Source organism: Prunus mume, linkage group LG2 (assembly GCF_029339155.1).
Source record: "Prunus mume cultivar Tortuosa linkage group LG2, ASM2933915v1, whole genome shotgun sequence".
Taxonomy (NCBI): Eukaryota; Viridiplantae; Streptophyta; class Magnoliopsida; order Rosales; family Rosaceae; genus Prunus; species Prunus mume.
In genome coordinates, this window is record NC_142699.1 from 11,672,731 (window position 1) to 11,700,592 (window position 27,862).

General features: G+C 38.7%; 6 protein-coding genes and 3 non-coding genes across 15 annotated transcripts; 6 read left to right on the forward strand and 3 right to left on the reverse strand.

Moving 5' to 3' along the window:
- Positions 1 to 7,208: 7,208 nt before the first annotated feature.
- On the forward strand, positions 7,209 to 8,646 carry LOC103320421 (alpha/beta-Hydrolases superfamily protein). The gene is made up of 2 exons (XM_008222104.3): positions 7,209 to 7,745; positions 7,889 to 8,646. Exons 1-2 carry the CDS (start codon positions 7,372 to 7,374, stop codon positions 8,319 to 8,321), a joined length of 807 nt encoding a protein of 268 aa, XP_008220326.2. The 5' UTR covers positions 7,209 to 7,371; the 3' UTR covers positions 8,322 to 8,646.
- A 4,138-nt stretch (positions 8,647 to 12,784) lies between these two features.
- On the reverse strand, positions 12,785 to 14,724 carry LOC103320422 (uncharacterized). Its single transcript, XM_008222105.2, is given in 3 exon segments — positions 12,785 to 13,057; positions 13,595 to 14,319; positions 14,322 to 14,724. Coding segments are annotated over 3 exon segments (1,056 nt in total). The 5' UTR covers positions 14,575 to 14,724; the 3' UTR covers positions 12,785 to 12,979.
- A 1,683-nt stretch (positions 14,725 to 16,407) lies between these two features.
- TRNAT-AGU (transfer RNA threonine (anticodon AGU)) lies at positions 16,408 to 16,481 on the forward strand. Its single transcript has one exon. It is a non-coding gene; the product is annotated as a tRNA-Thr (tRNA).
- Positions 16,482 to 16,571: 90 nt separating this feature from the next.
- On the forward strand, positions 16,572 to 16,645 carry TRNAT-AGU (transfer RNA threonine (anticodon AGU)). Its single transcript has one exon. It is a non-coding gene; the product is annotated as a tRNA-Thr (tRNA).
- Positions 16,646 to 16,735: 90 nt separating this feature from the next.
- On the forward strand, positions 16,736 to 16,809 carry TRNAT-AGU (transfer RNA threonine (anticodon AGU)). Its single transcript has one exon. It is a non-coding gene; the product is annotated as a tRNA-Thr (tRNA).
- A 97-nt stretch (positions 16,810 to 16,906) lies between these two features.
- On the forward strand, positions 16,907 to 18,970 carry LOC103320426 (mitochondrial outer membrane protein porin 2-like). The gene is made up of 6 exons (XM_008222111.3): positions 16,907 to 17,086; positions 17,184 to 17,251; positions 17,753 to 17,863; positions 17,940 to 18,026; positions 18,106 to 18,314; positions 18,442 to 18,970. The coding sequence occupies exons 1-6, from the start codon at positions 17,035 to 17,037 to the stop codon at positions 18,746 to 18,748; spliced, it is 834 nt and encodes a 277-aa protein (XP_008220333.1). The 5' UTR covers positions 16,907 to 17,034; the 3' UTR covers positions 18,749 to 18,970.
- ATCSA-1 (Transducin/WD40 repeat-like superfamily protein) lies at positions 17,975 to 27,665 on the reverse strand. Of its 6 annotated transcripts, none has more exons than XM_089045874.1 (9): positions 27,181 to 27,664; positions 26,670 to 27,090; positions 25,917 to 26,095; positions 24,988 to 25,222; positions 24,362 to 24,516; positions 24,182 to 24,271; positions 23,590 to 23,658; positions 23,416 to 23,500; positions 17,975 to 18,338 (listed from the first exon to the last, which is right to left on the reverse strand). In XM_089045874.1, the coding sequence occupies exons 1-8, from the start codon at positions 27,328 to 27,330 to the stop codon at positions 23,462 to 23,464; spliced, it is 1,338 nt and encodes a 445-aa protein (XP_088902000.1). In that variant the 5' UTR covers positions 27,331 to 27,664; the 3' UTR covers positions 17,975 to 18,338; positions 23,416 to 23,461. The 6 variants fall into 6 exon arrangements, with proteins under 6 accessions (XP_088902000.1, XP_088901997.1, XP_088901996.1 ...); XM_089045871.1 differs by lacking the exon at positions 17,975 to 18,338 and adding an exon at positions 20,822 to 20,943; XM_089045870.1 differs by lacking the exon at positions 17,975 to 18,338 and adding an exon at positions 20,822 to 20,999.
- On the reverse strand, positions 19,580 to 23,500 carry LOC103320425 (Galactose oxidase/kelch repeat superfamily protein). Of its 2 annotated transcripts, XM_016792277.2 has the most exons (2): positions 23,416 to 23,500; positions 19,580 to 20,943 (listed from the first exon to the last, which is right to left on the reverse strand). In XM_016792277.2, exon 2 carries the CDS (start codon positions 20,941 to 20,943, stop codon positions 19,780 to 19,782), a length of 1,164 nt encoding a protein of 387 aa, XP_016647763.2. In that variant the 5' UTR covers positions 23,416 to 23,500; the 3' UTR covers positions 19,580 to 19,779. The 2 variants fall into 2 exon arrangements, with proteins under 2 accessions (XP_016647763.2, XP_088902001.1); XM_089045875.1 differs by lacking the exon at positions 23,416 to 23,500 and having other exon boundaries at positions 19,580 to 20,982.
- On the forward strand, positions 21,498 to 23,160 carry LOC148919628 (Acyl-CoA N-acyltransferase with RING/FYVE/PHD-type zinc finger domain-containing protein). The gene has a single exon (XM_089045869.1). It carries the CDS (start codon positions 21,498 to 21,500, stop codon positions 23,106 to 23,108), a length of 1,611 nt encoding a protein of 536 aa, XP_088901995.1. The 3' UTR covers positions 23,109 to 23,160.
- Positions 27,666 to 27,862: the final 197 nt, after the last annotated feature.

A 27,862-nucleotide genomic window follows, 5' to 3' on the forward strand; every position in this document is an offset into this window, starting at 1 on the left:
TGGTCCTCCCATTGTAAAATTGGTAGGCAGCATAAGTGAGATCTGTGTGTACGGGCCATAATGGAGGATCACATGGGCGAGGATGGGATAAATAATGACACGACACTTGTCCCACCCAAAGTCGAAAGCATCTTAGAGGAATCATTTATATACAAACAATGACAAATAAAAGGGTTTTTCTTTTTGACATTTTTCTGACAAAATACAATATTGAATGAGGGGAGGGGAGGTCGATCACAGTAACTCAGGTGTAGGAAAGCTGCTCTTGGTTAGAAAAACATCATTTTCATATTAAAATCAAACTTGTCGTGCTGAAATTAACATACAGTAAGATGTAGGGTCCATCGATTGAAGTGTTGTAAACATTTTTCATCTTGTACACATGTAATTTATTCAAAAATTATACCATCTAAAGCCGGCGATAAGAATAAAGTAGCGGCAACCAGAGTGGAGGAGAAAACGCTTAATATAGAAGATTGTTGCGTTGTGTGAGTGACTGAGTGGGTCCCCAATGCCTTTTTCAATTGTCGTGCACGTGCGGTCATTCCTTTCCCGTGATGTTTCCTTGCAATTTCGCGATTAATTTCAGGATGAGCCCCATTTCCCAAAAGGGGACTAAAAGCCCATGTGCAAAACAACCTTCGTTTGTATCGATTCGCAAAACCAAACCCATTTCTTCACTTGGATTGGACGGTGACTTTTTTCATTTGGAAGGAAAAATTAGACCCCACCCAGGCCCAAGTTGCAGAGGGGCCATTCATATTGCTCTTTTCAGTCGAGGCCTAGAGCCCTAGTTTCAAAATTTTCAATTTTTAAATTTGTTGACTTACGTGGCAATTAGAAAAGCTTTGTTTGCTACTTGAAAAGCCGATGTCAACTTACCAACCCTAAAGAGAGAGAAAGATGTTGCAGGTTTGATGACTGAGTTTGACAAGGTTGTTAGAGAGGGTTTTGATGCTATGGCTCGTCTATTTTAGCATTTCAAAGCTATTGAATATGTTGTTAGAGATGCTCTAATAGGATCTTCAACCTCAACAAAGCTTTAATGATAAATAGTGAATAATAATAGTTAAGATATCCTTCAAAAAGGGAAGAAAAAAAATTAAGCACAATGCTCTCTCATTTTGTTGTTGGACAGAATCACTTTGAAAATAATTATTTAATACATCCTTGCAAGCTTTTTATAAGATAAGAGTCGAGCAAACCAAATCCAACTTGGCTTGTTTCTTAATCGAGTGTAAACGAGCTGAATCCAATGCAAGTCTGTACAAATTCGAACTTTTTCTGGAACCAACTTGCAGCCCTAATGTGTTGGATTGGCATTAAAAAAGTCAAATGTTTAATGGTCACATAATAGATAGAACAGTAGGAGAAACTAAGCAGACAACAAAATGGAACATATGTTTACCAATACACGCGTGCAGTGTAGCCCATAATCTATCACATTTCTAAATTATAGCGTTTGATAAGTTAAGATTCTTTGCCTCTTTAATCTAATCCAATTACAAGCCACATGAGTCGGGAGATTTTATGTGCTCAGGAGATGCCGACGTCAGACTCACACATAATGTCTTGTTCAATAGGTCACTTGCGTCATCCATGATCCATAGTAGAACTATGAAGTGAAAGATCCTCATTCGATCATGCAACTGCAAAGGTGAAATAGGATAACAAAAGTGAAATCACGAGTAACAAGAGTGGGTAGTAGACGTGCATGGTACACAAGATAAAACTTACCGACAACCTAGGGTTGTCTCACAAAATAGTTGTTCCCTTATTTCAAAGGATGAACGTGATATAAATTATCGCTTGATAATGTGTGCATGTGTGTGAGAAACCTCCATCTTCTTTTAGTTTAGATTATCGCTTGTTTTTATATATAAAAAAGAGAGTATTATATATGTGATACCATGAAACATCCAAACTAACCAATGAATGAATGGCATTAGTTGTATTCTATATTAAAAGGCTTCACTTTATTAATATGGGAGCTACCCTCAACAGCAATATGGAGAAGTGCATATAACGTTACACCCTTTTTCTTTCACATAGAATTCTTGTTCACTCTTATCTTTCACATTAGCAATGGATACCCCACAACTACCATTAGACATCCATGAAGACTTTAACAAAAGGTCAAAAAACAAATCATTTTCATTATGTTTCCACTTGTTTTATTTATTTTATTTGATTTACCATTTTTGTATAACTTAATATCACCCGTACAAATCAAGTCAAAAATGTACTATCATATCTTTGTAACCATCCATAATAACCCGCCGTTAAACATATGTTGTCCTTTATGGACAAGAAATCGCCACATAAGAACAACAGAAACAAGAAGCGAAAAGTTCAATTTATAATCAGATATGATTGCAGTCCTTCATGAGTTTAAAGATTGTTTTACTTAGTATTATCAAGAAATGCCCGGTCTTGACAGGAAACTCGTTGAGCATCGGTTGTCCATTAAAGAAAGCTACTTAACATGTCAACAAACTCCGTTACGCATATCCATTGAAAGATAATTAAAAGTTAAAGAAAAGTTGAAACGATTGTATAAAGCTATATTCACCAGAACAGCCAGTATATAAATAAGAAGAGAAATACTCAGAACCATAAAAAGATTATTTATATTTTTAATTAATATGTAATCTAAATTATAATAGGAGGAAAATTGATTGATCGTACGTTGTTGCTTCCACCTTATCCAAGTACATCAAATCTAAATTTTGATGATGAGAGTCGAAGATGCAAAACACAAAGTCACCTCCCAGCATAGCATGGGAAACCACTGGAGTGGGAGGCAGAGTCATGTACACGCACGCGTGCTTGAGAAAAGGAAATCTGAGCGAGACTCGTTTATCCTAAAAACAAATGTTGGGTTGGGGTTGAAAAGTGGAAAGCTTTGGTCCATGAACATGGACGAAAGCTAAAAAAGTTAATGGATTTATTTATGATACATGATTATGTCCAAAATCGGTTCGAGTAAATATTCTTCTAGCTAATGATGCATGGATTATCCAAACCTGCCCTTTTAGGCGACATGGCATCAGTAGAAACCTAGGGTTCATTTACTTTAAATAACCCTTTTCTTCTATTATTTCAGTTCAGGAATAATTAAGCACACTATTTTTTCCTTTATGAGAGATTTGTGTATGATGGCAATATTGCGGGAAACGTGGCTATTGGCTAGCCATTTGATTAGGATATGGTGGAGAAAGGAAAGGAAAACTATTTCAACTGCAACATTATTCAATTCTATTCACATATATTTTATCGATCTAGGAATCATGTGAGTGGCTTTGTTTGAGAATTATTTCATGATGTTCTTGAGAAAGTCTTCTTCATAGAATGATATCATAGCCAATGCAACAAATACTTGCACATAGTCAAATGAGTTATATATGGGACCCTTTTGGACAAGTGGCGTGTGAATATAGACGACATGTGTACGCACAAGACTCAAGGGTGGTGGATTCTTCCTTATGTGATATGTTTGTGGGATAATTTGTAGTGGACTATATATTTAAGAGGCTTAATTACACTAATGGCTTCTAAAACTTCGGTCAAAATACAAATTAACTCTCACAAACTCAAAATGGTTCACTTTCATAATTTGATCGAAGTTTGATGACTTATGGAGGGTGGCTGTGGTATGAATTTGGGAGTTGGATTAATTACTTATCGGAATCTTAATGACGAAACCATATTATAAAAAATTTAAAAAACCAAAGTATTTAATTGTAATAATAATAATGATATCTTAGAAATGTGAAACCACATAATACTGAACTATAATTAATCCATCTAATAACATAAGAACGCAGAGGCCATAGCCATTGATATCCCATTCTAACAGAGCCAATAATATATTAGATTATATAATTGCATAGAATACGAGGAAGATGCTAGACAACAAAGTAAGAGAAAAGAAAGAAAGACCCCAAAAAGTAAAGTAGATAAGACGATAAGCCTTCTATGAGTCATCCAACCAAATTTAAGCCATGAGATCTTGGGTGCACACGAACAACCTCTATGCAGTTCTAGAAACCACGCACCCTTTTTGTCTTCCGTTCTCTTTAACTAACATTTAACAACGTCCCTGTCAAGTATGAAACGGCCAGGGGACCCGACTTTCTAGCTCAAACGCCTTTATATCCAATTGATGGAATGGAACCCTACTTATTAGGCTATATATGGCTAGCTAGCTAATAAAATAGCTTTGCCCAATGCCAGAGATGATGATCCTTATCGTTATCGTTAATGAACTATACGACGGCACACACACAAACTCCTTGAAAATGAATCACACACCACGAAGAAAGTAAACAAACACACAATACACACAAATATTTATAGAGATTCGATAACGTGCCTATGTCTTTTTTGATGATTGCGCTGAGAAATTTAAGTAGAAAAATGGAAACAACTAGTTGTTTGGTTTACAACTCAAAACCCCTTAGCACTCTATTCTCTAAAACCCTAAGTCTTAATTTCTCTCACACCCTTACTCAAACCCTTTGGTGCTCTTGTAAACTTCCCAAGAATTCCCTCTTGAATTCTCTTGTGACTCTTATCTTCTAAACTCCCTGGCCTCTCTTTGGCTTGGCAAGTTTAACCTAGTCCTAAAAGTCCTATTTATAACCCTAAACAAACTTTGAAAAAATAACAAATCACGTCAAAACCAAGCTAGAGCCAAAACACTTGCCTGCATTCCACGTGATTCCTCTCTTGCTGCTTCTTTCTTGCAGCCCATTGGTTCCTTATTCCTTTCACGTTTATGATGAGCCAACTTCAACACATTAGAATAGTTTAAAATATCGTTTTTGTAAAATTTAAAAAATATATATTTAAAATGAAGAGTGGGAAAGTTATCACTTTCACAAGCCATGACATAAATTAACATATGCACATGCACGGTTCAATGGGTACATGCATGAGACTAAACTAGTGTACCCTCTAAATATACCAAAGACCATGTGTCTATATAAGATCCACATTTTTGGCTATATTTCTATCTCTTATAATGGATATCGAATATCATTTGCAATTATAACCCGTGATCTATCTTTTTCAAAATGAAATTCATTATGCTTATTTACGGCTGAGAATGGTACCAGTCACAGTACTAGCAACAGTAGTTGTACTAGAGATGATACTCAAAAGATTTGCATGAGAGAGAGAGAGAGAGAGAGAGAGAGAGAGAGCAAACTTTATCAAAGATGGGAAATTTCGTGAAGGAGGGTGTGGAAAAATAATGTTGGGGAAACAAATGGAGAATGTCAATTTTGTAGCCAATGATATATCGAGTTGGATGCGGCAACGAGAAGAAGATGGACCATACATGTTTCTTTCCATGGTATATTTTCTTTTGGGTTGAAGGCTACCTCCATTGAATCAGATTCTAAATGTTAAAACCTTCATATCCATTGCTCTTGGACTCTTGTTTTGCTCATGCTCATGACGCATCATACTCATCACAACATATTTCACAATCTAATCCATAAGAGGACAGAAAAATATGCACTAAAGCTTGCCCACGTGCGTGCGTGCATGCGTGAGTAATTGTGACCTATTATACATTGTAGAAATCATACACATTAAGATCCGACCATCACTCATGCATGTGTGTAGGCGACTACCATAGAAATTGAGGGTTGATATGAAATGAAACAAGAGTACTTGATATTTGCCTAGCTTCTGACAGTTCAATTGGTAGTCCTGTTTCATGTGAACATAATAATCTTCCTTCATTCTGGTCCATAATTTTGTTAATGTGTTTCACACCATACGGTCCATATCGTTATCATTGCGAACGTACTTCCCTTCAGCTGTCATTATGCACTTGTATCATATATACATAGCATAATCATCACATACGTACACATCCAACAGATCAATGGTACCCGAAGCACCACGTGGCACGACTAATTAAAATTCTTCCATGTTAAGTATACTTTTTGACCAAGTAACCTTCCCTTCTTTTTCTTTTTTCTGTCAAAAATGTAATCTTCCCTTCGTTTTTATCCATATATGGATTGAGATATTGAAATCAGATTAAGGATTATAAAAGTGGGGCACACGATATTCTCTGTACTTAGCCTCCTCATCATAGATTGTGAATGCTTTGCCAATTCAACCAACTTATTATATATTTTGAGTGGTTTCTTTTGATATATATATATAGGTTGAGTTTTGAGAGCACCAAATGCCATCTCTATCAGAGGGATGCATGTCTCCATACAAAGCCCAATAAGACATGAAAGTTATGTGCAAGTGGTGACATATATTTTTTCATGTCTTTTGCTATCAGGACCACATAGGAAAATCCCAATGTGTTGTTAGGGTAGGCAGTGAAATACCAATTATGTCCAAGTCCAGCCAACAACATATCTTATATGGGACAATGAGAATTTCAGTACAGTACCCATCAAAATCTATTTTTCTCAACCCTCCTCACCTTCCTCCTAAATTTACACCCCAATAAGTCAAAGTTGTCATTGGAAGTCAACCCTGAGGAAATTCATGAGTCTAATCTGAAACTGCCAATTGGGTTAGTTTTTTAAGGGCTGTGCATGGGGAAAAGTATAATACATTATCAAGGGACAAAGCATGCCTTACTACATGATCAAGAGTCAAATCATTGATGATTAAAGCTGTACAATTATTTTTTTGTTTTTGTTTTTGTTTTTGTATGAGGATACTATTTGCCTTCTTCGCTTGCAAAGAGATATTCATAGTTTAACGAATTACAGTTTGACACATATATAAAAATAATTCATCTAAAACATCCAAAAAAAAAAACCTTTCGCACACATATCCGCGTCACAATGCTATTGACAGGAAATATGACCCACAAAACACCATGTATTTGGTATGAACCAAACTGAAAACTCCAATCAAAAACCTCATCTAAGAACACAACACCCGGGCCACCTCTTTCCTCTTTGAAGGCCAAGTACTATTTGAGTGGAAAAAGATCACAATCCAAAGCCTGCCTTATCACACGGGATAAAAGCTCTATCCAAAACCATATGCCCCTGGACAAAACGCAAAGCAGCATCACAACACAAAACAAACCTGTCACAAACAATTCACAACCAAACCAAAAGAAAAAGGGGAAAAAAGGGAAAAAGCCAATCTACTACTCCCCACACAGATACTTCCGTAGCAATATAAATACCACTCCATCCACATACGAAACTCTCAAGCCACCACCACCCACTCACCACTCTCCACCTAATTCCCATTAATTTCCTCCAACCCCCAAATAAAAAAATAAAAAAACTGAAAATTAAAATTAGAAATCTCCAAACCTAGCTAAAGGAGATCAGTAAACAGTGAAGCCCCTACTCCGGTTAACAGTCAAAGATGGTCAGCACCAGCATAATCGACGCCCTAAACGTCCGCGTGGTCGGCTCCGGAGATAAGTTCCTCGTCCTCGCCCACGGCTTCGGCACCGACCAGTCCGCCTGGCAGCGCATTCTCCCTTACCTGACGCAGTCCTACCGCGTCATCGTATACGACCTCGTCTGCGCCGGCAGCGTCAACCCGGACTACTTTGACTTCCGTCGTTACACCACCCTCGACGCCTACGTCGACGACCTCCTCGCCATTCTCGACTCCCTCTCCGTCACCCGCTGCGCCTACGTTGGCCACTCCGTCTCCGCCATGATCGGAATTCTCGCCTCCATCCGCCGACCCAACCTCTTCTCCAAGCTCGTCCTCATCGGCGCTTCTCCCAGGTAATCGGCCAACCATGTAAATCGAATAATTTAAAATTTTGCCTCAATTACGCCCAATTGACACATCATTCAATTACCCACAATGTTAAATTCTCAAAATTGATTTGGTCCAAACCCAATAATCCAATTTTTCTTGTTTTTAGATTTTTGAATGATAGAGATTACCATGGCGGATTTGAGCAAGAGGAGATTGAGAAGGTGTTTTCGGCAATGGAGGCGAACTACTCGGCGTGGGTCCAAGGCTTTGCGCCGTTAGCCGTCGGAGCCGACGTGCCGGCAGCGGTCCGAGAGTTCAGCCGGACCCTTTTCAACATGCGACCCGATATCTCGCTTTTCGTATCTCGGGCCGTCTTCAACAGCGATTTGAGGGGGGTTCTGGGCCTGGTCAGAGTGCCCTGCTGCATAATCCAGACGGCGAAGGACGTGTCCGTGCCGGCTTCGGTGGCGACTTACCTGAGGGACCACCTGGGCGGTCGGAACACCGTCGTGATGCTGGAGACGGAGGGGCACTTGCCCCATCTGAGCGCGCCGAGCCTGCTGATAAGGAAGCTGCGGCATGCCCTTTCGTCGTCGTAGGTGGGCCCCACAGTTTGTAGTAGCTAACGAAGCGGGGCCCCGGAGAGTAGAAATTGCAATAAGGATGGGAGATGGTGACACCTGTCCCTAAAGGTGTGGACGTTGGTCCTTTAGGGGCGAAACCACTTTGGACTATATATGATATCTGCGGGGAGGATAAGAATCTCCATGTGATTGTCACGTGATGAACAATTGTCATCCTTCCTTTTTTTCTTTTTTTTTTTCTTTTGTGGTTTGGAATCTGCTTTAATTTCTACTTGTACTTGGCTTATTATATGGACTTTTTTTTTCCCCTTAATTTTAAAAATATCTACTTTGCTCCGTATCCATACTATGATTATTTATCGTACATACAAGCAGATATAATTAAATAAGTTCGGCATTTCAAAATTAAATAAGTTCGGAAACCAATATTGTAGGTATAAGGCAATATAATGTCCAATCACTAATAAAGTTGATCTTAAATATATAATTAATCACATTATTGATGAGAATTTGCTCAAACATGATCGTTACACCGCCGCATAAATAGACTTTAATATCGAATTTGTATTAAAATTGCCATATCACATCATATTACCAATTCAAGATTGGAACTCAACTCATGACTGCTAGTTTAATATGTATGAGTTCATATAAAACTATGTCAAAAAAACTCTTAAATTTACGGATGATTTTTGTATATACCAAATTCATTAAATGTAAGCATTACTTTTGCTTTTGTTTTTGTTCTTGTTGATATAAATATTCTTTCATTCAATGAAATAACTAGACAGATAAAATCGCATCATCTTATGAAAAAGATATTAACTACTTTGGCCGGCCCATAAAATCAAGAAAAGAAAGAGAGAACGAAAAAATATATAAGTATTTTAAGTACTATATATGCATGCAATTCCTTTCTTCACGATTGGGTGGCGGACCCAGAAGTTGCACACACGAAGAGAGGGGAATGCATCATATAATGGTCCAAAAAGCCAATAAGGGTTAGTTCAGTTGGTAAAGTCCATGTTTTGTGTATAGTCCTGTTAGTGTTTAAGTCATGCTCCAGCAGTCCTCATTAGTGCACGATATGTAATTTTCTACCTAAATCTATATTCGTGGGCCGTGGCAATTGACAATTGGGTGCAATGCATAAGTCCTTCCAACTTGAGATTGTAGGTATACCTTGACGCTGGTGGTGAAGATAGCTAATCTACTCCTAAACTTCTTTTAAAATTTTAGAAAAATAGAAATAAAAACGTCCATGGTCCAAAAACAGAAATAACAAATAACCCACATGGAAGAATAAACCTCAGAGAACTTGTTTAAAAATTCGATTTGTCAACAATGAAAAAAACAAAAACAAAACGAATCAGAACGAAGATCTTTCACAACTATGCAGGGACCATGGCCACGTTTGGTCTCGACGTAAGTCTGCCCATCTATGGTTTGGGTTACGCATGTCCTTTTATATCCAAAACCTCCAAGTTATTTTACAGCCCAACTCAACAACACTGGGCTCCCTTCATCCCCACAAGCCCAGTGGACTCTCCACAGTCCTCTTTGCCTGTTAGGGTTTGCCAAAGTCCAACCAAGCTATTTATGATTTTCTTTTTGGGCCGAAGTTAGGAAGGGGGAGTCATTTTATAGTGAGGGCTTATGGCTCTTAGGTGAGGTCTTATATCCTAATTGTTTGATCAGGCTAACCAATTTGATCCAACGACTAACTAATTTGATCTAATAGCTCATCAATTTGATCTAACGGTAAGAGATAAAGTCTCACCTAAGGGTCACATATAAGGTCTTCACTATAGAATTCTTGTAGGAAGAGCATATGACCCTTAGGTGAGGTCCTATCTCCTAACCGTTGAATCAGGTTATCCAATTTAATCCAATAACTAACCAATTTGATCCAACAATTAAAAATAGGGCTTCACCTAAGAGTCATATATAAGACTCTCACTATTGAATTATTGTAGGAAGGGGAGTGAGTTTTCACACACACTGTCAATGTCTATAGATGTTCGTTCGAACATGAAATGAAACTACTAGTATGCAAGTCAATGCCTTATTCAACTAGACTAGACCCCATATTGAAAAATATATATTTTTGCCATAATTTTTAATATTTTCATTTTTATTTTTGCCCGAATGAGAATCTAAGCCCCACGAATAATAATATTTAATGAATGATTTTGACAAGCAAACGAAAGTTTGGTGTCCAATCTGAAGTTGAGGAGAAGACCCAACCTGCTAGCTTATATGATTCACACCATTAAAGACTAACACATAATGAAACTTATCCAAAAAGAATAAAAAATAGACTATAAACAGCACAAGTATGGTCAAATTTGGAGGCCAATTGGTTGCTGTATCGTTGTCTTTACTTTCGCAGAGGAAAGAGAGACGATGTCGCTCAACACTCAACAGTGAAGTCAAGAGGTAAAAGACGAAATATTGCTCGTGTTAAATGGTCTAAGGTTGAGGCCAATCAAGGCCTTTTGACATTCCTTTTTTTAGTGTGGGTGGGTACAAGTAGTAGAAATAGCCGCCTCCTTCCTTATGATCCAAGCAAGACCTGGTCTTGTTCTAGTGAGTAAATTTTTGAGCAATCCATCCATGGGCTACATATAGCTAAAAGGAACCCAATTTTATCAACATGTTAATTATGATGTTTTTTTTGGGTTTTTTTAGTATCGGTAAGGGATTTGAAATTGAAATTTGAATTATATGGGTGGTTAGGCAAAGACCGGTAAAGTAGTGTGGAAGCTTCTTATCATTAGTAGCTAATTTATAAATTAATTTGAAGGGATGGTAGGTGATATGATGGTTTGGATCCATGTGTGTATTATTTCTTCCCGCTCGCTGACCATAAAAACCAATGCAAACAAATGGTGATGTTGATGGTGATAACGGGACGCGTTGATTTCTATTTGAAACTAAGGTTTTGGACCTTCCATCTACAAATAGGCTTTCTATCATAGCAGAATTTTACGCCATCGCCTATGGTGAAGTAACATAATCATCAAAGTCGACTAAAATCTAAAACATATCAAGAAAAACTTAGAAAACATGTCAAAGGTTAAAGCCATTTGGTTCACACAAAGGAATTTAAGAAAAACGTAATTGATATTTGTCTTGACTTTTCACTTAAAAGTAAAATGAAATTCAAGTTGTTGTACTAAAGGTTACATTTTTCCTTAACTAAATACGGGAACTTCACAACACTTGCCAAATATCCTATTTGGGGATATTAGTTTACCATATCTTTTCTTAACTCAATGTGTATTTATTCTCAACATTTGACACGTGTATGTATGCATAATCATAGTTTCATAAATACAAAGTAAAAAGCTAATTATTGTTATATCTTATAGACATATATCAAGTATTAATAAAAATAATAATGATACATCTTGGGTTGAAGTTGTGAAAAAAATATTTCCGTTTAATTAATCTGTAGTTGATACTTGAAATTTCCATGGGCAAATTCAGTTGTTGTTGTGAACTTGTGAGTAAGCTAAGCTTTCTCCTGTTTTGTATAATTGGAAGACCAAACAGTATCTACTTATATTTAAAACTCTTAAGTTGACCCTAACGTGGGTCATGAAATGGTGGATGTGATGGGGACTGCAGGCTGAATTTGAATCTCACAACCCTAAACCCCAAGAAGCTCGGCTCAATTATCTCAATTTCCAGTCCATTTGTCAAGCCTAAAGTCGAAAAGAAGGAGAAGAAAAAAAAGCTCATAAATGGCGTCTTCATATTCGAAAGAACGTGTCGAATTCATATTCGCCAACCTACACTATAGCCGTCAACAATGGGACCCAAAGAACAGCGACCCCATCCATGATGGGACTAAACGACCAACCGCTACAAATAACGGCAAAACGCACACGTGGCAAACACTTGGGTGGCATAATAATGTTCGAAAAAATCAATGGTTAATCCTCTTATCCTAAACAGACAAATTCACTTTAAATTGATATAATATTATTTTGTTATTCTCAATTAATAATACAATGTTACGTTGAAAATTATTTCACATAATAATGGTTAAAAATAACAGAATGTATTATTTCCATTGTGAAAGTCTTTATTCCTCCTAACCCATTTGGACTGCCATCATTCTCCCATCATCATTCTCATGCACGCGAACCTCATGGCGATGACTTCAAAATCAAACACACAAAAAGACATTGATTTTTTATCTCTTAAATCAAAATCGCACTCTCAGCAGCGAGTTCAGACTGCTTTTTTTTATATCTCCCACTTGATTAATAATTATCTTCAATTTTATTTTATTATAATATGTGGTTAGTATAGAACATACCTTTCCTTTCATTATCATTTTATTATTTTCTCTCCTTAATCACTCCCTAATTTGAATTAACGACGCTAATAATATACTATTCCTCAAAGATGATGATGATAACACACTATTCTAAGCTTTTATACTAAGTGGTAGGCAAAGGGACACATTTCTTTTGAGTAAATAAACATAAGCTCCAAAAAGGCAAACCAAACTGAGCTCGATTTAATGCTTTTATCACAAATTTTACAAGCTGAGCCTGAAGCTACTCCGAAACATAGATATTTACAAGTTTTCGATTTTTTGTTGTTGTTGTTGTGTTTTACTCCTACATGGCCATGGGGGGTGATGATGTGGGAGCATTTTATAATGACACGTCTGACGCTCGTGCAGCGACGTTGCCGGATCTCGGTTGCCGTAGAAGCTCTGTCAATGTCTCCGCCTGTCCCCAAAAAAACACAAAACGACAAACAAAAACAATTTCCATCAGACCCAATTATACGATATAAAAAAAAAACCAATCCACCTAAACCCCAAAAATAAATACAAATATAATGGCTGAGCGAGCACCCCACCGACTAAAATGACATTACTAGCCTTCATCTAAATGCATAATGCCATAATCGGGCGAAAACTCATGCTCCCACATACTATGCAGAGGAGCGCCCCATTTATTAAAAAAAATGGAGTGCTTCCAAAAAACCTGAGCTCTTATCTTGTTCTATTTTTATAAATATTTAAAAAAAAAAAAAAGAAAAAGGAATGGCAGCGCTACATGGCCCGAAATTATGCAAGCCGACAGACGTAGCAAAACAGAGTTTTCTTCTTCCCAACCCCACAAACAAAAGAACCCATTAATTGGAGAATATTTTCAAAAAAGGCCACACCACGTCATCAAGCTTGGTCCTCGACCAGTGGACCGGCTTGACCAAAGAAAAAGAAAGGAAGGATTATTATTTTGCAGCCGGAAAATGCTCACCTTTTGCTTGGCGCGATTTGTGCCGGACTGTGACAAGGCCACAAGGGGAGGAATCGCTCCTTCGCGGGCCACCAAATTACGGTGCACCGCACTGTTCTCGCAAATCTGAAGCAATATTGCCACCGAAATCTCCTTCTGCCTCTGCGACCCCACCTCTATAATCTCCACCAGCACCGGAATTCCTCCTTCTTCGACCAACGCCGCACGAGCCTCCGGCACCGAAACAAGAACGCTCAGGACGTACGCTGATTTATCCACCATGTTCGACCCGAAATCCGCCATCAATTCCACCAACGGCTTCATGATTCCCGATTGGACGGCTCTGATCTTGTTCTCCTTCACGGAGCACAGCGAGTACAGAGCCGTCGAGGCGTCCTTCTTCCCGCGAAAACCTCCGCTCTCGAGAAGATTTACCAGCAGCGGAATCGCTCCTGACCGTCCAATTGCGACTTTGTTTTCTTCGATTTGCGATAGGCGGAGAAGAGCGCAAGCTGCGTTCTCTTTGGCCGTCGGCGTTCCTGTCTTTAGCGATCGTACCAAAGGCTTAATTGCTCCGGACGAAGCTATGAGCTCCTTGTTCTCGTCGCAGAGCGAAAGGTTCAGAATCGCCGTGACGCCGTACTCTTGTAGCTGGAGATCGGAACACGATAAGAGCGAAACCAACGGCTTAATCGCGCCTGCTCTGGCGATTTTGAGCCGGTTTTCGGACTTGTTCTTGGCGAGAGCCTGATCTCCATGGCCGCCTGCTTCTGCTCCTCAATCGAACCGGCCTCGAGGTCGGCGATGAGTTGGCGAATCAGATCGTCGGAGTTGTCCGAAGTGCAAGAAATCAGAAGCCGACGGCTTTGAGACGACGCCGTTTGAAACTCTCCGGATGTGTCGCTGTTACAATCACTGAAAGCAGAGGAGTGTTCGCCGTTACTCAGATCACTGAAATTCCTTCCAAGGTAACTGAAATCCGCCGGATTTTCCATATCCATGGCCAAAATTGTCAGCCCTCACTGCATCCAATACTCTCCCGAAACAATTCAGAATGAACGAAATTTCGGGTTTGCTTGGTCCGAAAGTGAGAGATTATTCGCGTTGTGGTTCTGCGTTTGTGGCTTTGGGCTGGGCTCTTTCTGAAAAGGAAGGGGAGATGGAGGCGAAGATATAAGAGGACTGCGAGAGGTAACACGTGGACGAAGTCCTTGGGGCTCTCGCTGACACGTGCGCCTTCACTGGGAGGGAACCAAAAATCCCAGTCCAGGCAAGAACACGTACGAAGCGTCGCTTTAGACGCGTGCGTGGAAGGTTCGCTATTCGATAAAAGTTTCGAAGCTGGTGAACTCCTTCCTTCTCTTTTTATCACATTTATATGCTTTTTAGTTCTTACAAAAATAAATAATAAAAAAACAAAAAGAAAACTGAAAGGTTTAATTCCGGTACAGCAAATGAGTGCTGCTTTATGGTACGTTTGTGTGCTAGTTTTTGCCACGTAGCACATGAATGGAAGAACTTATTTGTTTATTTTGAGCTGATTGGGCTGCACATGGTTTGATCCAAAATGTGCATCCATACAGGAGAGGAAGTCAGGCCCGCCCATAGCGTGTGAGGCAATATTCATTATTTTTGGTTTTTTTTTTTTAATAATCACAAAACGCCTTTAAGGTTCACGGATTGTAAACTTGAAGGGCGTTTTGTGATAAAAATTATTATTTTATCTAAATAAATAAATACTAAGAGAAGAAAAAAAACAGTCTCTAAGATATTTCTCCTGGTAATGCTGGCTGTGTGATATGGGATTTGTGTAAATATTTGTTTAAGTTAAAAAAATCAGCAGAGTACACTTGGACTAAACCAAAGAAACCACATTAGTAATTATATGAATGCTTTTGTTTATATGTTACAATCAAGTACGTAGTTGAGCGATTAGGAGAACTGAATTAGGGATTATGAATGCGACATCTAAATTAACAATTAAAATAATTTAATTGGAAGGCACATAATCAGAGCATGTCAACAAGTGCTGATGTACATACAGATGGAGCAAAAATTTAAAAAAAAACTCCAATCAAAAAATTTAATAGGAAAAAAGCGATAGTATTTTATTGATAGAAGGACAAATAACTAGTAAAAAAACCGGGCTATGCCCATCTCTTTTATTCCTTCATGGGGTGTGTTGTTTTTATGCTGCGGAAAATGGTCCCGAAGGGCTTGTTTTGTGCCTTTGTTTGTTTGTTTGGTTTTCATATACTTCTTTTATGTGGCAGGAAAAAGAGAAATCAGAAATGAAAGTTTAAATGGTGGAATTATTTATACATGCTGCCAGCATTCATAAGTCTGCAAGCAAGCAGCCAGCCAACTGATACTGGTTGCCTCGTTAGATTAGGATTCTGATTGGAACATTTGTGTTTTACCCATCAAATCATCATGCTCGGGTAACCAGTTTCATAATTTCGTATAGGATTGGCATTTGGCTGCCTGCCTGCATGATGCAACCAACTAAGCATGTTTACCTAACCCATGAGAAGATATCAAGATTATTTGATACATAAAAAAAAAAAAAGAATAGTTTTTGGTAAAAGCAGTTGACATTTAACAAGCTTATGATGCAGCCAAAAGAGAGGAAAAATTGTTTTTGCAAACTCTTCTTCTTACCTCAGCCAATTACAGTTGACTTAAGCTCTACTGTCGTATGAATCTGATTCCCGGTACAAAAATCACAGACGTGTGTGCTTAACTCAATGGAAGGAGATTGTGGTTTTTTGGTTTTTGGGTCCTCAATTTCCACCGACGGCTAAATTGTCTGGATTACACATTTTTCAACAAGTGCTTTCATAGCTCAGTTGGTTAGAGCACCCGTTTAGTAAGCGGGAGGTCTTGAGTTCAACTCTCAATGAAAGCAAATTGTTTCATATTTTCTATTTTTCCACTTTTGCCACGCCTTGTAAATAGTACCATTATATACTTATTGAATGAGAAAGTTAACAACAGTGCTTTCATAGCTCAGTTGGTTAGAGCACCCGTTTAGTAAGCGGGAGGTCTTGAGTTCAACTCTCAATGAAAGCAAATTGTTTCATATTTTCTATTTTTCCACTTTTGCCACGCCTTGTAGATTGTACCATTATATAATTATTGAACGAGAAAGTTAACAACAGTGCTTTCATAGCTCAGTTGGTTAGAGCACCCGTTTAGTAAGCGGGAGGTCTTGAGTTCAACTCTCAATGAAAGCAATTTATTTATTTTTGGGCTTTTGGATAACTCAGTTTTCGTTGCTGTGCATATAATCCACCAGGCAATATCGTTTTCCCCACGCACAAAAAGCGTTTTTTCCTGATCCGCCAAAAAAACCTACAAATAAAAAAGGGTTTTACATAAACCCCAGCCAGCCTCTCTCTCTGAAACCCTCCCAAAAGTTTCTTTTGCTCTCTGCAAGTCTCGCTACTCCATCTGCAAATATGTCGACCAAAGGCCCTGCTCTCTTCTCCAACATTGGCAAGAAAGCCACAGGTCTCTCTCTCAGTCTTTGTTCAGTGGATTTTGAATTTCTTTTTGAATTTTTACTTTATTTTTCTTAAGGGTCTGTTATTTCTTTCTTCGTTTGCAGACTTGCTTAACAAGGACTATAGCACTGACCAGAAGATCAACATCACCACTAACACTGAGACTGGAGTTGTAAGCTCGTCCCCATTCACTCATATGATCCCATCTCTTGTTTTCCAAAATAACAATTTCAACTGTTCTTGTGATTTTTGGTTTTCCAATGATTGTTCCAGTTTGCTCTCTGTTATGTTATGTTGTGTTTTTCAATTTAAACAATCAGTTGTGTTTTGTAATGGGCAAATCTTTCTTGAGTCACTACACAGTGGATTGGAGTGCAGAAATTGGATTTTCACAGTTGCATACTTTGCTTTTTTCCCCTCTATCTTCTTCAAAGAATAAAAGTGCAGTATCTTGAAATATATATGTAAAATATTCTGAGCTGTGGTTCTTGAATTTATGAGTTTCAAGTCACGCAACTCGTAAATAGCTGCTTAGTGCTTCACTGTCTTGGTTATGAATTAAGCAGGGATGCGTTTCTTATGATGGCTGCTTCTTTCCATTATTGATTGCTTTGTGTGCTTTTCTTCAAGGTTTAAGCAGTTAGATATGATAACTTTATCTCTTTTATTTCAGACCCTCAACTCTGGTTTGGTGAAGAAAGGAGGTCTCTCTTGTGGGGATGTAGCAGCACAATACAAATACAAGAACGCTGCACTTAATGTCAAAGCTGATACAGAATCAAATGTAGTCACTGGCCTTCCATTTCCCTTCCGAATTTCGAATTATGATAATATCTAACGCTAGTCTCTTTGTCGAGCAGATCTCAACAATGCTTACGATCACAGACATCCTGCCTTCTACAAAAACCATTGCTTCAATAAAACTCCCTGATTACAAATCTGGCAAGGTATTAACTTTTCTTAGCCTGTGAAGTGCGCATGAATTTACAATTATCACTGCAACTGATAGCCATATATATATTGCAGTTGGAAGTGCAGTATCTTCATGAACATGCATCTTTTACAACAGCTGTTGGTCTGAACGGTTCCCCTGCTGTTGACGTTTCGGCAACCCTTGGTACCCCTAGCATTGCTTTCGGAGCAGAAGCTAGTTACTTGACAAGTTCCAGAGTGTTTGCAAAGTATAATGCTGGTGTCAGCTTGACAAAACAAAATTCCTCTGCTTCAGTAATTCTGTAAGTTCGTCATTTGTAGACATTCTGAAATGATAGAGAATTTCTTCTTATTCATACGTACGACAGAATGTTATGGTGAGGGTGCTTTTGTTGTGCAGTTAGTAATTGTTTTCTTTTCATTTTGAAGTGCTGACAAAGGAGACTCGCTAAGGGGGTCATACTTGCATCATCTAAGTAAGCTGAATGGAGGAGCTGTTGTGGGAGAGGTAAACAGAAGGTTCTCCACAAATGAGAACACATTGACAGTGGGATGTTCATATGTGGTTGACCCTGAAACTGTGGTGAAGGCAAGGCTCAACAACCATGGCAATCTTGGGGCTCTTTTACAGCACCAGCTCACCCCCAAATCTTCTTTAACAATCTCCGGTGCCTTTGACACCAAGGCGTTAGAGAAGAACCCCAAGTTTGGCTTGGCACTCTCCCTCAAGCCTTGAGCAGATATATTGATTCAACAACAGAGATATGCAATAGATTAATTACACACAACCTTATTGTTTTTTTTTTCTGGTGCGGTTCAAATGAGAACATCTAATTACATTTGTTATAGGTATTATTATCCCTTTGAATCTTGGTTTTGACAGAAATGTGGGAAGCTTGAGCTTATATGTTACTTTCAATTTGCAAAGTGTTTTGACAATGAAACTTTTTCATCTCTACGCCGTTTCTCTCTTTCAACTTGCTTCCAAATTTCTATAGCATGCTTTGAGAAGTATGACATGCGATTTCTTCCGTCCCTGCAATTTTCTCAACGATCGACAAAGATTTTTCTCTTAGACATCACCGATTGGTGCAGAGGAGTTTGACAAGTCGTTTTGCTTATAATATTCAAGACAGTTACTGTTGCAATTTTCAATCCTGATGACAATTGTTTTGAAAGCAACAGAAAATATATTATAAACCAATACGTGGCCTGCCATTCTATTTCTTTTTTCACTCGGATTTCAATGGCGTATTTTAGAGTTCGCCTGAGAAGAATTGCTGTATTCAAAATCAATTTCACAATCAGTATCGAAATGAAGTGTTAGATAATTTCTTTCTTCTTTTCTTGTAGCATGTCGATGTAGAATTTTGTACCATTTAATAGAAAATTCCTCAAATTCCTGTAGTATAAGGGTTTTCTTCATTATTGACTTCGGATGTTAACTAACCCGTTTAATTTAGTATCGTCTTAATATAATAAGAAATTGTTCTAAGTTCAATAGCAAACACAGGAAAACCAACTCCTAGATTCACATGAAATAAACAAAGAAAAAAAGAGTTGCAAGTAGCAGTAAATAAGGATTTTAGGTGAACCCAAAAAACAAAATTCTAACCTCTGAACAGATCTCCATTTTTATATGTACAGAAACACAATACAACAGGATAATAAAGAAAACAACATGGGTATTAATTTATCAATTCAGGAAGACTAGAGAATAATAGAAGTCACACGCAGAAATTGAGACCTCAGCTCAGACGAACTGAATCAGACCGAAGCATATAACTCTGGCACAAAAGAAAACCACCTGAAGCCACAGCTCCATTTATCAGGCAGTGAAGGGCATTTGGGCAGCCAATGCCAGGTCCTCCTTGAAACCTTGAAATACAGAACCTCCGGCCATGTGTAGCAGCAAACACAGATGAAACCCCGATGCCAAAAGCAATAGAGATGCTCGTAGTTATGAAAACAAACAGACATCAATTTTCTGCACATCATTTCTGGCAAGCTCTCCACCTCAACCCAATTCATTCCTTCACCCAATTCCCAGAGTTTCATGCTCCTTGAAATCCCATTCCTACCAACTCCACCAATCAAATACAGCTTTCCATCTCCTCCATCGCTGAGTAGCCGAACAAACATGAGCTCTCTAGGCAACTCAGTGTTGGGTCTCTCCCACTTACCGCTTTCCAAAACAAAGCACGCTACAGAGAATGGCTCCGGGGTCACAAAATACAAAGACCCTTTATAGTAAACAGCTTGTTGATGATAATTGTCACTGAGAATTGGCTTGAAACCATTGAATTTTCGCCAAAATTGAACCTTCGAATCATAAACAAAAGTGTTTTTGGTACGAGAACCAGAAGAGACCATGAAAAGACTGTACCCAACAGGCGTGGAAACCAAAGAAAACAGCTCAAAAGCAAAAGGGTAAGCAGGGAATTCGATCACTCTTGAACACTTGGTCAAAAGATTGAAGACAAGAAAGGAATTGGAGAGAGAGAAACAGAGCAACCCATTGGAGGTAGAGAGCAGAGAGGCTTGCCCTGCAGCGCAGGGCAGCAAGGCAGAGAGAGACAGAGCAAAGTTGCGCCAAGCACCAAGGGCAGAGTCATAGAAAGCGAAGTGGTTGTAACACTGAGGGTGAGAGAGCAAGAGGAAAGAAGAGAAGGATGAAGAAGACGAGTGCTTGGAGATGAAAGAGGGAGAGAATAACAGAGACTTGAAGTGCTTACAAGTCGATCTAAGATTCATGAAGTTTTTGAGAGGTAGAAAAGAGAGAATACGCTCGAGGAGTTCCTGCGGTAGCTTGCTCCATAATCCGGCGTCCATCTCCGGTGGGCTCATTGGAGACTTGGAGATGGTGATGGGTTGGTCATTTGGGTTTGCCTGAGATCGAAGGCTGTTTGCTCTGATGCGTCGTCCTTTCATCTGAAAGAGGGCATTTGGGACTTCAGACATAGACTCCATGTACTTGAAGCTACAGGCTGATGATAAATACGAATTGATAAAAAGCATGGACTGTTGACCAAAAAAATAAAAAGAAATAAAAACATTGACTTACGCTCTAATTAATTGTTTATTTATTTTTAATCCACAGATAATCTAGTGTTAGCTTATTAATTATCCCCACGTCTCGCTTAAGATCTTACATTGCCTTTTTTGTTTTGTATTTTTTGAGAGTTAGGGCTGATCGTTTTGAGTTGGAAAAGGGAAAAGGCATGTTCACCCAAAAAAAAGGAAAAAAGGCATGTGTCTCCTAGTTTCGTTGGGAGACAAGCCCCGATAATAATAATAATAATATAAAAAAAATTATAGAAGTCCTTAACCCACAAGGAAAGAAGACAGCAATATAAACACATTCAGTCATCGATTCACCACTATGATTGTTGTTGGCTTCCGTAAGTAGTTCAATTCGACGTCTTATTTTTTCTACACCTGCATCCTTCTTTCCTCGCCTGATTCTTATTCTGTCGCCATAGAGGATGAAGATGAAGCGAAAGAGAGAGCCAGTAAGCTTTCTTACTGTGGAACCCGAGTGCTGCCCCGAGGCCGTTCAGTTGTGGGGGAATGCTAATAATACAAGGCGTCAACAATCTAATTTGACTGAAAAGGCAAGAAAGCACCTCTCTGCCATGGGCTGGAAGTTTTGGTACACACTGCTTAAGCATGGCAAGACTGAGTTGCGTTACGAGTCTCCAACCGGAAAACTCTACAACTCGCTACGAACGGCTTGCAAAGCCTACATGAAATCCCAAGGTGGAGGAGGAGTGTTTTCCGAAAGCATTGGTTCGAATTCCGTGGGGTGCTCTTCTAGTAAGGTTACACCGCAATCATCAATGAAAAGATTACAAAAGAGAAAAGTCGATGAATCATTTAAAATTGATGATCAAAGTCCCAAGCCAAAACGAGGTAAGATTCTTGCGGATTTGAAAAGACTAAGAGATCAGAAGAAAGCTAATAGTCAGCAGGATGATATATCCACTGTGTGTCAAAATGATGATCAGAGTGATGATATATGCACTGTGTGTCATTATGGGGGTGAGCTGATCCTGTGTGATAAGTGTCCCTCTGCATTCCATACTAGTTGTCTTGGGCTGAATGAACTGGCAGATGGCGATTGGTTATGCCCATCATGTTGTTGTGGGATGTGCGGGCATGGAAAATTTGAAGAAGGCAGCAGTGAAAAGCCTAAGGATGATATGGATAATAGTATGCTGATATGCAACCAATGTGAGCATAAATATCACTTTGGGTGCCTGAAGAATGCAGGGGTTGTGAAATTGAAATGGGATTCTAAGGGAAATTGGTTTTGCAGCAGAAATTGTGAAGACATATTTTTGAGCCTCAACGAGATTTTGGGAAAACCGATTCTGGTGGGTCCTGACAATCTTACTTGGACATTGTTGAAGCCATCTTCCACTCATTCTGATATGGAGGACTTCACAGAAAATTACAGAAAACTCAATTTGGCTCTGAGTGTGATGCATGAGTGTTTTGAGCCTTCTAGGGACCCTTACACCACAAGGGACATTGTTGAGGATATTATTTTCAACAGAGAGTCAGAGCTGAGCCGCTTGAATTTCAAAAGGTTTTACACAATTGTTTTGGAGAGAGATGAGGAATTGATTAGTGTGGCCACTGTAAGGATCTACGTGGAGGTTGCAGAAGTACCTCTTGTTGCCACTAGGTTCCATTATCGTAGACTCGGAATGTGCGGTATTTTGATGAAGGAGCTTGAGAAACAGCTCATGAAGATGGGAGTTTGGAGGTTGACTTTGCCTTCTGCTCCAAGCGCACTCCATACATGGACCACTTCATTTGGGTTTTCAAAAATGAAGGCGGATGAGAGGTTGCAGTTTCTGAGTTATACTTTATTGGATTTCCAGGGTACTATCATGTGCCATAAACTCTTGAGACATAGCGATACTGGCGGATCGACCAGTGCCAACTCTACAGTAACTCAGGCAGAAGACAAACAGCTAGAGACTGGAGCTTTAGACCATGACCACAAGTTTTTGATTGATGATGTTGATAGCATGTTGTTGGACATTAACGACCCAGGTTTCTTATCATGGCACATGGGTTTAGGCTGATTCCAGAATCTTATGAGGGTAGGTACAATTTTTGACAGAGTTCCTAAAGTAATATCACATATCAACTTGTATTTTGTTCAGAATTGAGTTCCCATGAATCATCAGTTTTTTTGTCTTTTTAATTCATCAGCGTACCAAATTTTCCATCAATTTTGCTCTTTATTTTACATTAAATGGGTTTACATTTACATGCATATGCAGGCAGCAAAAACATAAAATGCAAGGATTATTATTGTGCCTATCAAGTAAAGCCTTTTGGATCTTAAAGCAAAACAGAAAACTCCAGGCTATGACAAAGATGCTTTACCTAGCAGAAATGAGGGTCAGATTCTAGAATATAACAACAGTGCATGCTAGTCACTCCAATTATCCTCGTCCTTGGGTCCTTCATCCTGCAATTCCATAAATGTATAAGATAGAAGCCACTTGCCAACTAATAAGGTTAGTTACACAAAATCCATGAAATCATCAGGTGTACCACCTCATCGGAAACTGATCTGGATGGCGACCAGACTAGAATTTGTCTATCATTGCCACCGGTGTACAATTCCTACGATGAAAGACATGAATTAAAATTCATCCAGGATTGGAAATCATGACTTCGTCAATATGGCACACCAAGTGAGAGAATTCAGTCGTGTTCTGTAAACCAAGGGTGTGAATCCATTTTTGCCATTATTGTTGAGTATATGCTAGTAAGTCAATTCTATCAGCTCATTTCATAATATGTAAGGTTTACATGATTGCATTATCACCTGTAGCCAAGTTCTACATCTTCTTTTTTTTATTTATCGGAAACTCCAAATAAGTTTTACAGGTGCATTTATTAATAATCCATAGATAGCAGGATGAACTCAATAAATAGATTAATTGAAGACAAACTTCAACATGCTTTGTAATTCATAAATCTGATCTTAGAACAGTTGGAAAAGGGTTTTACAACTCCCACTAAATGACATGGAAGTTTGGAAGGACTGAATGAAAAATTCACTGCGAATTTAGTTTTAAAGGCATTGTTTGGACAAGCATAAAGAAAAAGCCTAAATATTTTTTGAAGAGGATTAAGCTCGTACCTGATCCTGCAAACTAAACCAGCAACAGTTCACATGTTCATAGTGACCACGAAATGTCAGGGATGTTTTACCTGACCACATATCGAATGCCTGGAAAAATCCGGAAGTCAAACTTTGAAGAAAGAAGAAATCGGTGTATTTTAATTTAAAATATTCAAACCTACAAAACGAATGCATTACCTTTACAGCTGTCATGCATGGTACAAAAACAAGAGCCAAATTCTGACTTGTGGCTAACTGTATGGGCTTGCTGGTTTGCAGACGCACAGTTTCAAAGTTCACCAAAGTATTGCAGCCAGATTCTACATCCCACAACCTTAATCTTGAATCAGAACCTGAAATTCAAAAGCTTGATCAATGATATAGGCATTGTTATACTGATTTTTCTGTTGAAATTTACACCGTATCAATCGATTAAAAAAAACATCTAAACAGGAGAAAAGGAAGAACCCAATCACACTACACTGATTTATGCACGACAGGAATGATCCAAAAATTTAAAAGAAAACAAAGGTCAGAACCCCAAGGCATACATTTAAAATGCAATAATTCCGTGAAAATTTCATCCCTCACCAGATTCAAGTACATTTGTTAATTTGTAATAATTTTTAAGGTTGCAACTGTGGCTTGGCAGTCACCTGCAATATTATTGTAGTATTTACATTATATTTAAAACAGTAAAGAATGAACCTAAACCACTATAGTTATTCTAAAATTAATTCCATTAAAGTGATTGGAATATAGGTAGCCAAATTCAGTGGATTCAATCTTAAGTATAACAAAATTCCAAGACTAAAAAACTCAACCTGCACTTAAGAGATACATGCCGTCTTCAGTAACTTTTAGCCCAGTAACAGCACCATAATGAGCAGTCGCACGATCCTGACTAGACAACATCCCTGGATGTAATCTTTGCTTCAGAGATCCCTTTACTGGAATTTTACCGATAGGTGATTGCTTTGCATTCATGAGTTTCATTTGTGGTGTCCGTGCTTTTGCAAATGAACTTTGACTTGCTGACAAGGACTTAGCTGTTGAACCCTGAGTGGGACACAAAACCAAATATTATCAGTAGAAGGGCAACTGTCGACATAATAACTTTCTAAAGTTAAATTTGCACTCTCTCTCACTAATTACAAGCTTCAATTACAGACATCAACAATAATGTAATGACATTAAAAAAGGAAAAACATAAAGGAATTCAGGACTTATGCAAGAAAAAGAATCACACAAATATACACGCTGTAGTCGATAGTGTATATCTCATCATATTTTTAGTTGATCCATGAGAACACCAACACATTTAGCTGTGTTCATATTGAATAAAATGGAGAAAAATAACGTAGATGGTGTTGATGCTCAAAATGGTTGGGCCAAGATTGAGTCCAACTTAGTGATGAGATGTGATGGATGATGAATGAAGGTGAGGACATAAATTGGTTTCACTATCTCTTGCCGTTCGGCAAGAGATAGCTGGGAGAGGGTCAACAGATGGAATATAAAAAAAGTACATAAAAACTGCATACAACGCCAAATGGTACATGCTCCATTAAGCCACCAAGGTAACAAAGAGGAAATAGAATTCCCGAAAGACACATGTAGAATCATTTCAGATAGTTAGTGGTATATGCTATGTATAACTGTAAAAGAAACACAATAAACATAAAAGTTCACAAAGTAAGTGAGTGATATGTTGAAAACATATGCTTTGGTGCAGCAAAGAAAAGAAGAAAACCTTAATCATGGTAGAGCGTTTCAAGATGGGTGGACGTCTCCCAAGCTGAGACTGGGACTGATCTAAAACAAGAAAACATCCAGCACGTCTAATGTCCCAAAAACGTATTGCACCGTCACATCCACCTGTAACCAAAACCCACTCACTAGAAGTAGACCATTCCACCGTCATTACACCATCTGCCATCATGAAAAGAAATATACACTTATGACCCTCTAAATGCACGAAACTTTTCTTCTAGGGTATAAGTTAAACCAAATTAAGGAAAGTAAAAACAATTATACCTTTGTGCATACAAAGTAGAGAACCCAAAAGAAGAATGTCAATTTTACAAGAGTTGAAACCTAGCTTTAAGATACTATGGCTCAAGAACTGTAATTTATGCTGAGCTCCTAGAACTGCATTCTACGAACTCACCAACATGATGTATTCTAGATTGCTTGCTGCCCCTTCCACATGTCAGACCAGCCTACTATACAGGGCAGCACTATAAGCAGGGTTCACCCAAATATATATATATATTGGAAAACCAAGTACTCAAAATCATCAAAAGAAGCGTGTTGTGATCGTCCAGCCAAACTATAGAAAACCCTTCCTTACATTTTGCCAATTTCTCAGACCATTTTGCAAATGCTTATGTGTTGACACAAGTAAGATATGAAGTTGGAATTTTGAAAACACTGATTCAGCAGAAGAAAAGGAAAGAAAAACTAAAAACAAAAAGTAGATGAATGGTGTGTATTAAGCACATACCACGGTGACCAGACAAGGTGTGAGCAAAAGCTCCAGAGGCAATATCACAGAGACGAACTTGAACATCTTCAGTCCCAGCAGCAATGAGCATGTGCGAAGTTGCCAAGGGGGACATGGCAGTCCTATAAACCTTTCCAGGCATTTTAAAGTCCATCACCACCTGCGTCGTATTCGTATCCCAAACATTAATGTGATGGTCATACGAACCCGTAACAAATAGTCCCGTGTCCACCGGATACCATATGGCCGAGGACACCGCATACTTGTGCCCCTGCTCGTGCTGCTTATCCACCATGAACAAGCACTTGTGCTTTCTGATAACGCCGCCTCCTTCATAATCAGTCCCCCGCTGAATATCAAACACCGCCGCCGAAGCATCCGAAGCACCGGATAACAAGTACCGGCCCTCAGTCAAATCAACCTGAGCAACAAGACGCTTCATTTTCATTGCTATGTCGATTTATGCAAGCAAAATGCGATCGATGGTAGAAGAAAGGGAGTGTTTGGGTACCTGGAGAGAGTTGACGGAGCCTCGGTGAGGGGAGACGATGTCTTTGCGGTTCGACAGTTGGAGCGTTTGGATCCGATTTGACTTAATCCGATTCGAGAACGAATTTGGGCGAAGCTTGCCCGCTTCTCTGTCTCCGATTTCCCGCCACATTTTCGGAGCATCTTCTTCAACCCAAAGCAAAGCTAAACTTGCACACTTCTCACTCCCAAAATTCCCAGACAGAAACTAGACAGATTTCTCTCTCTCTCTCTCTCTCTCTCTCTCAATCTTTGCCTGATTTTCCTACTGATCGACTCGGACGGACTCGGATAGATTACTGACCGGGTTCGGGTTCGGGTTGCGTCAAAATCATATCCACAATCTACAAGACTACAACTCAAGTATATGGACATTGGACATGGATCGCGGTGAGGGATAAGCAAAAGATCTGCCCTTGTTAATTCATCAAGAATTCTCTAGTGAGGGCCTAGGCCTTAAGTGAGGGGCACTATTTTTTAACCATTAGATTAATTTGGTTAGCCGTTCAATCAATTAAATTAATCTAATCTAACGATTAAAAATAAAATATCACCTAAGAATCATATATTAAAAATAAAATATCACCTAAGAGTCATGTATTAGATCATCACGATAGAATGACTCATTAATTCATACAGGTATAAGCAAAAAGCAAGAATTGTAA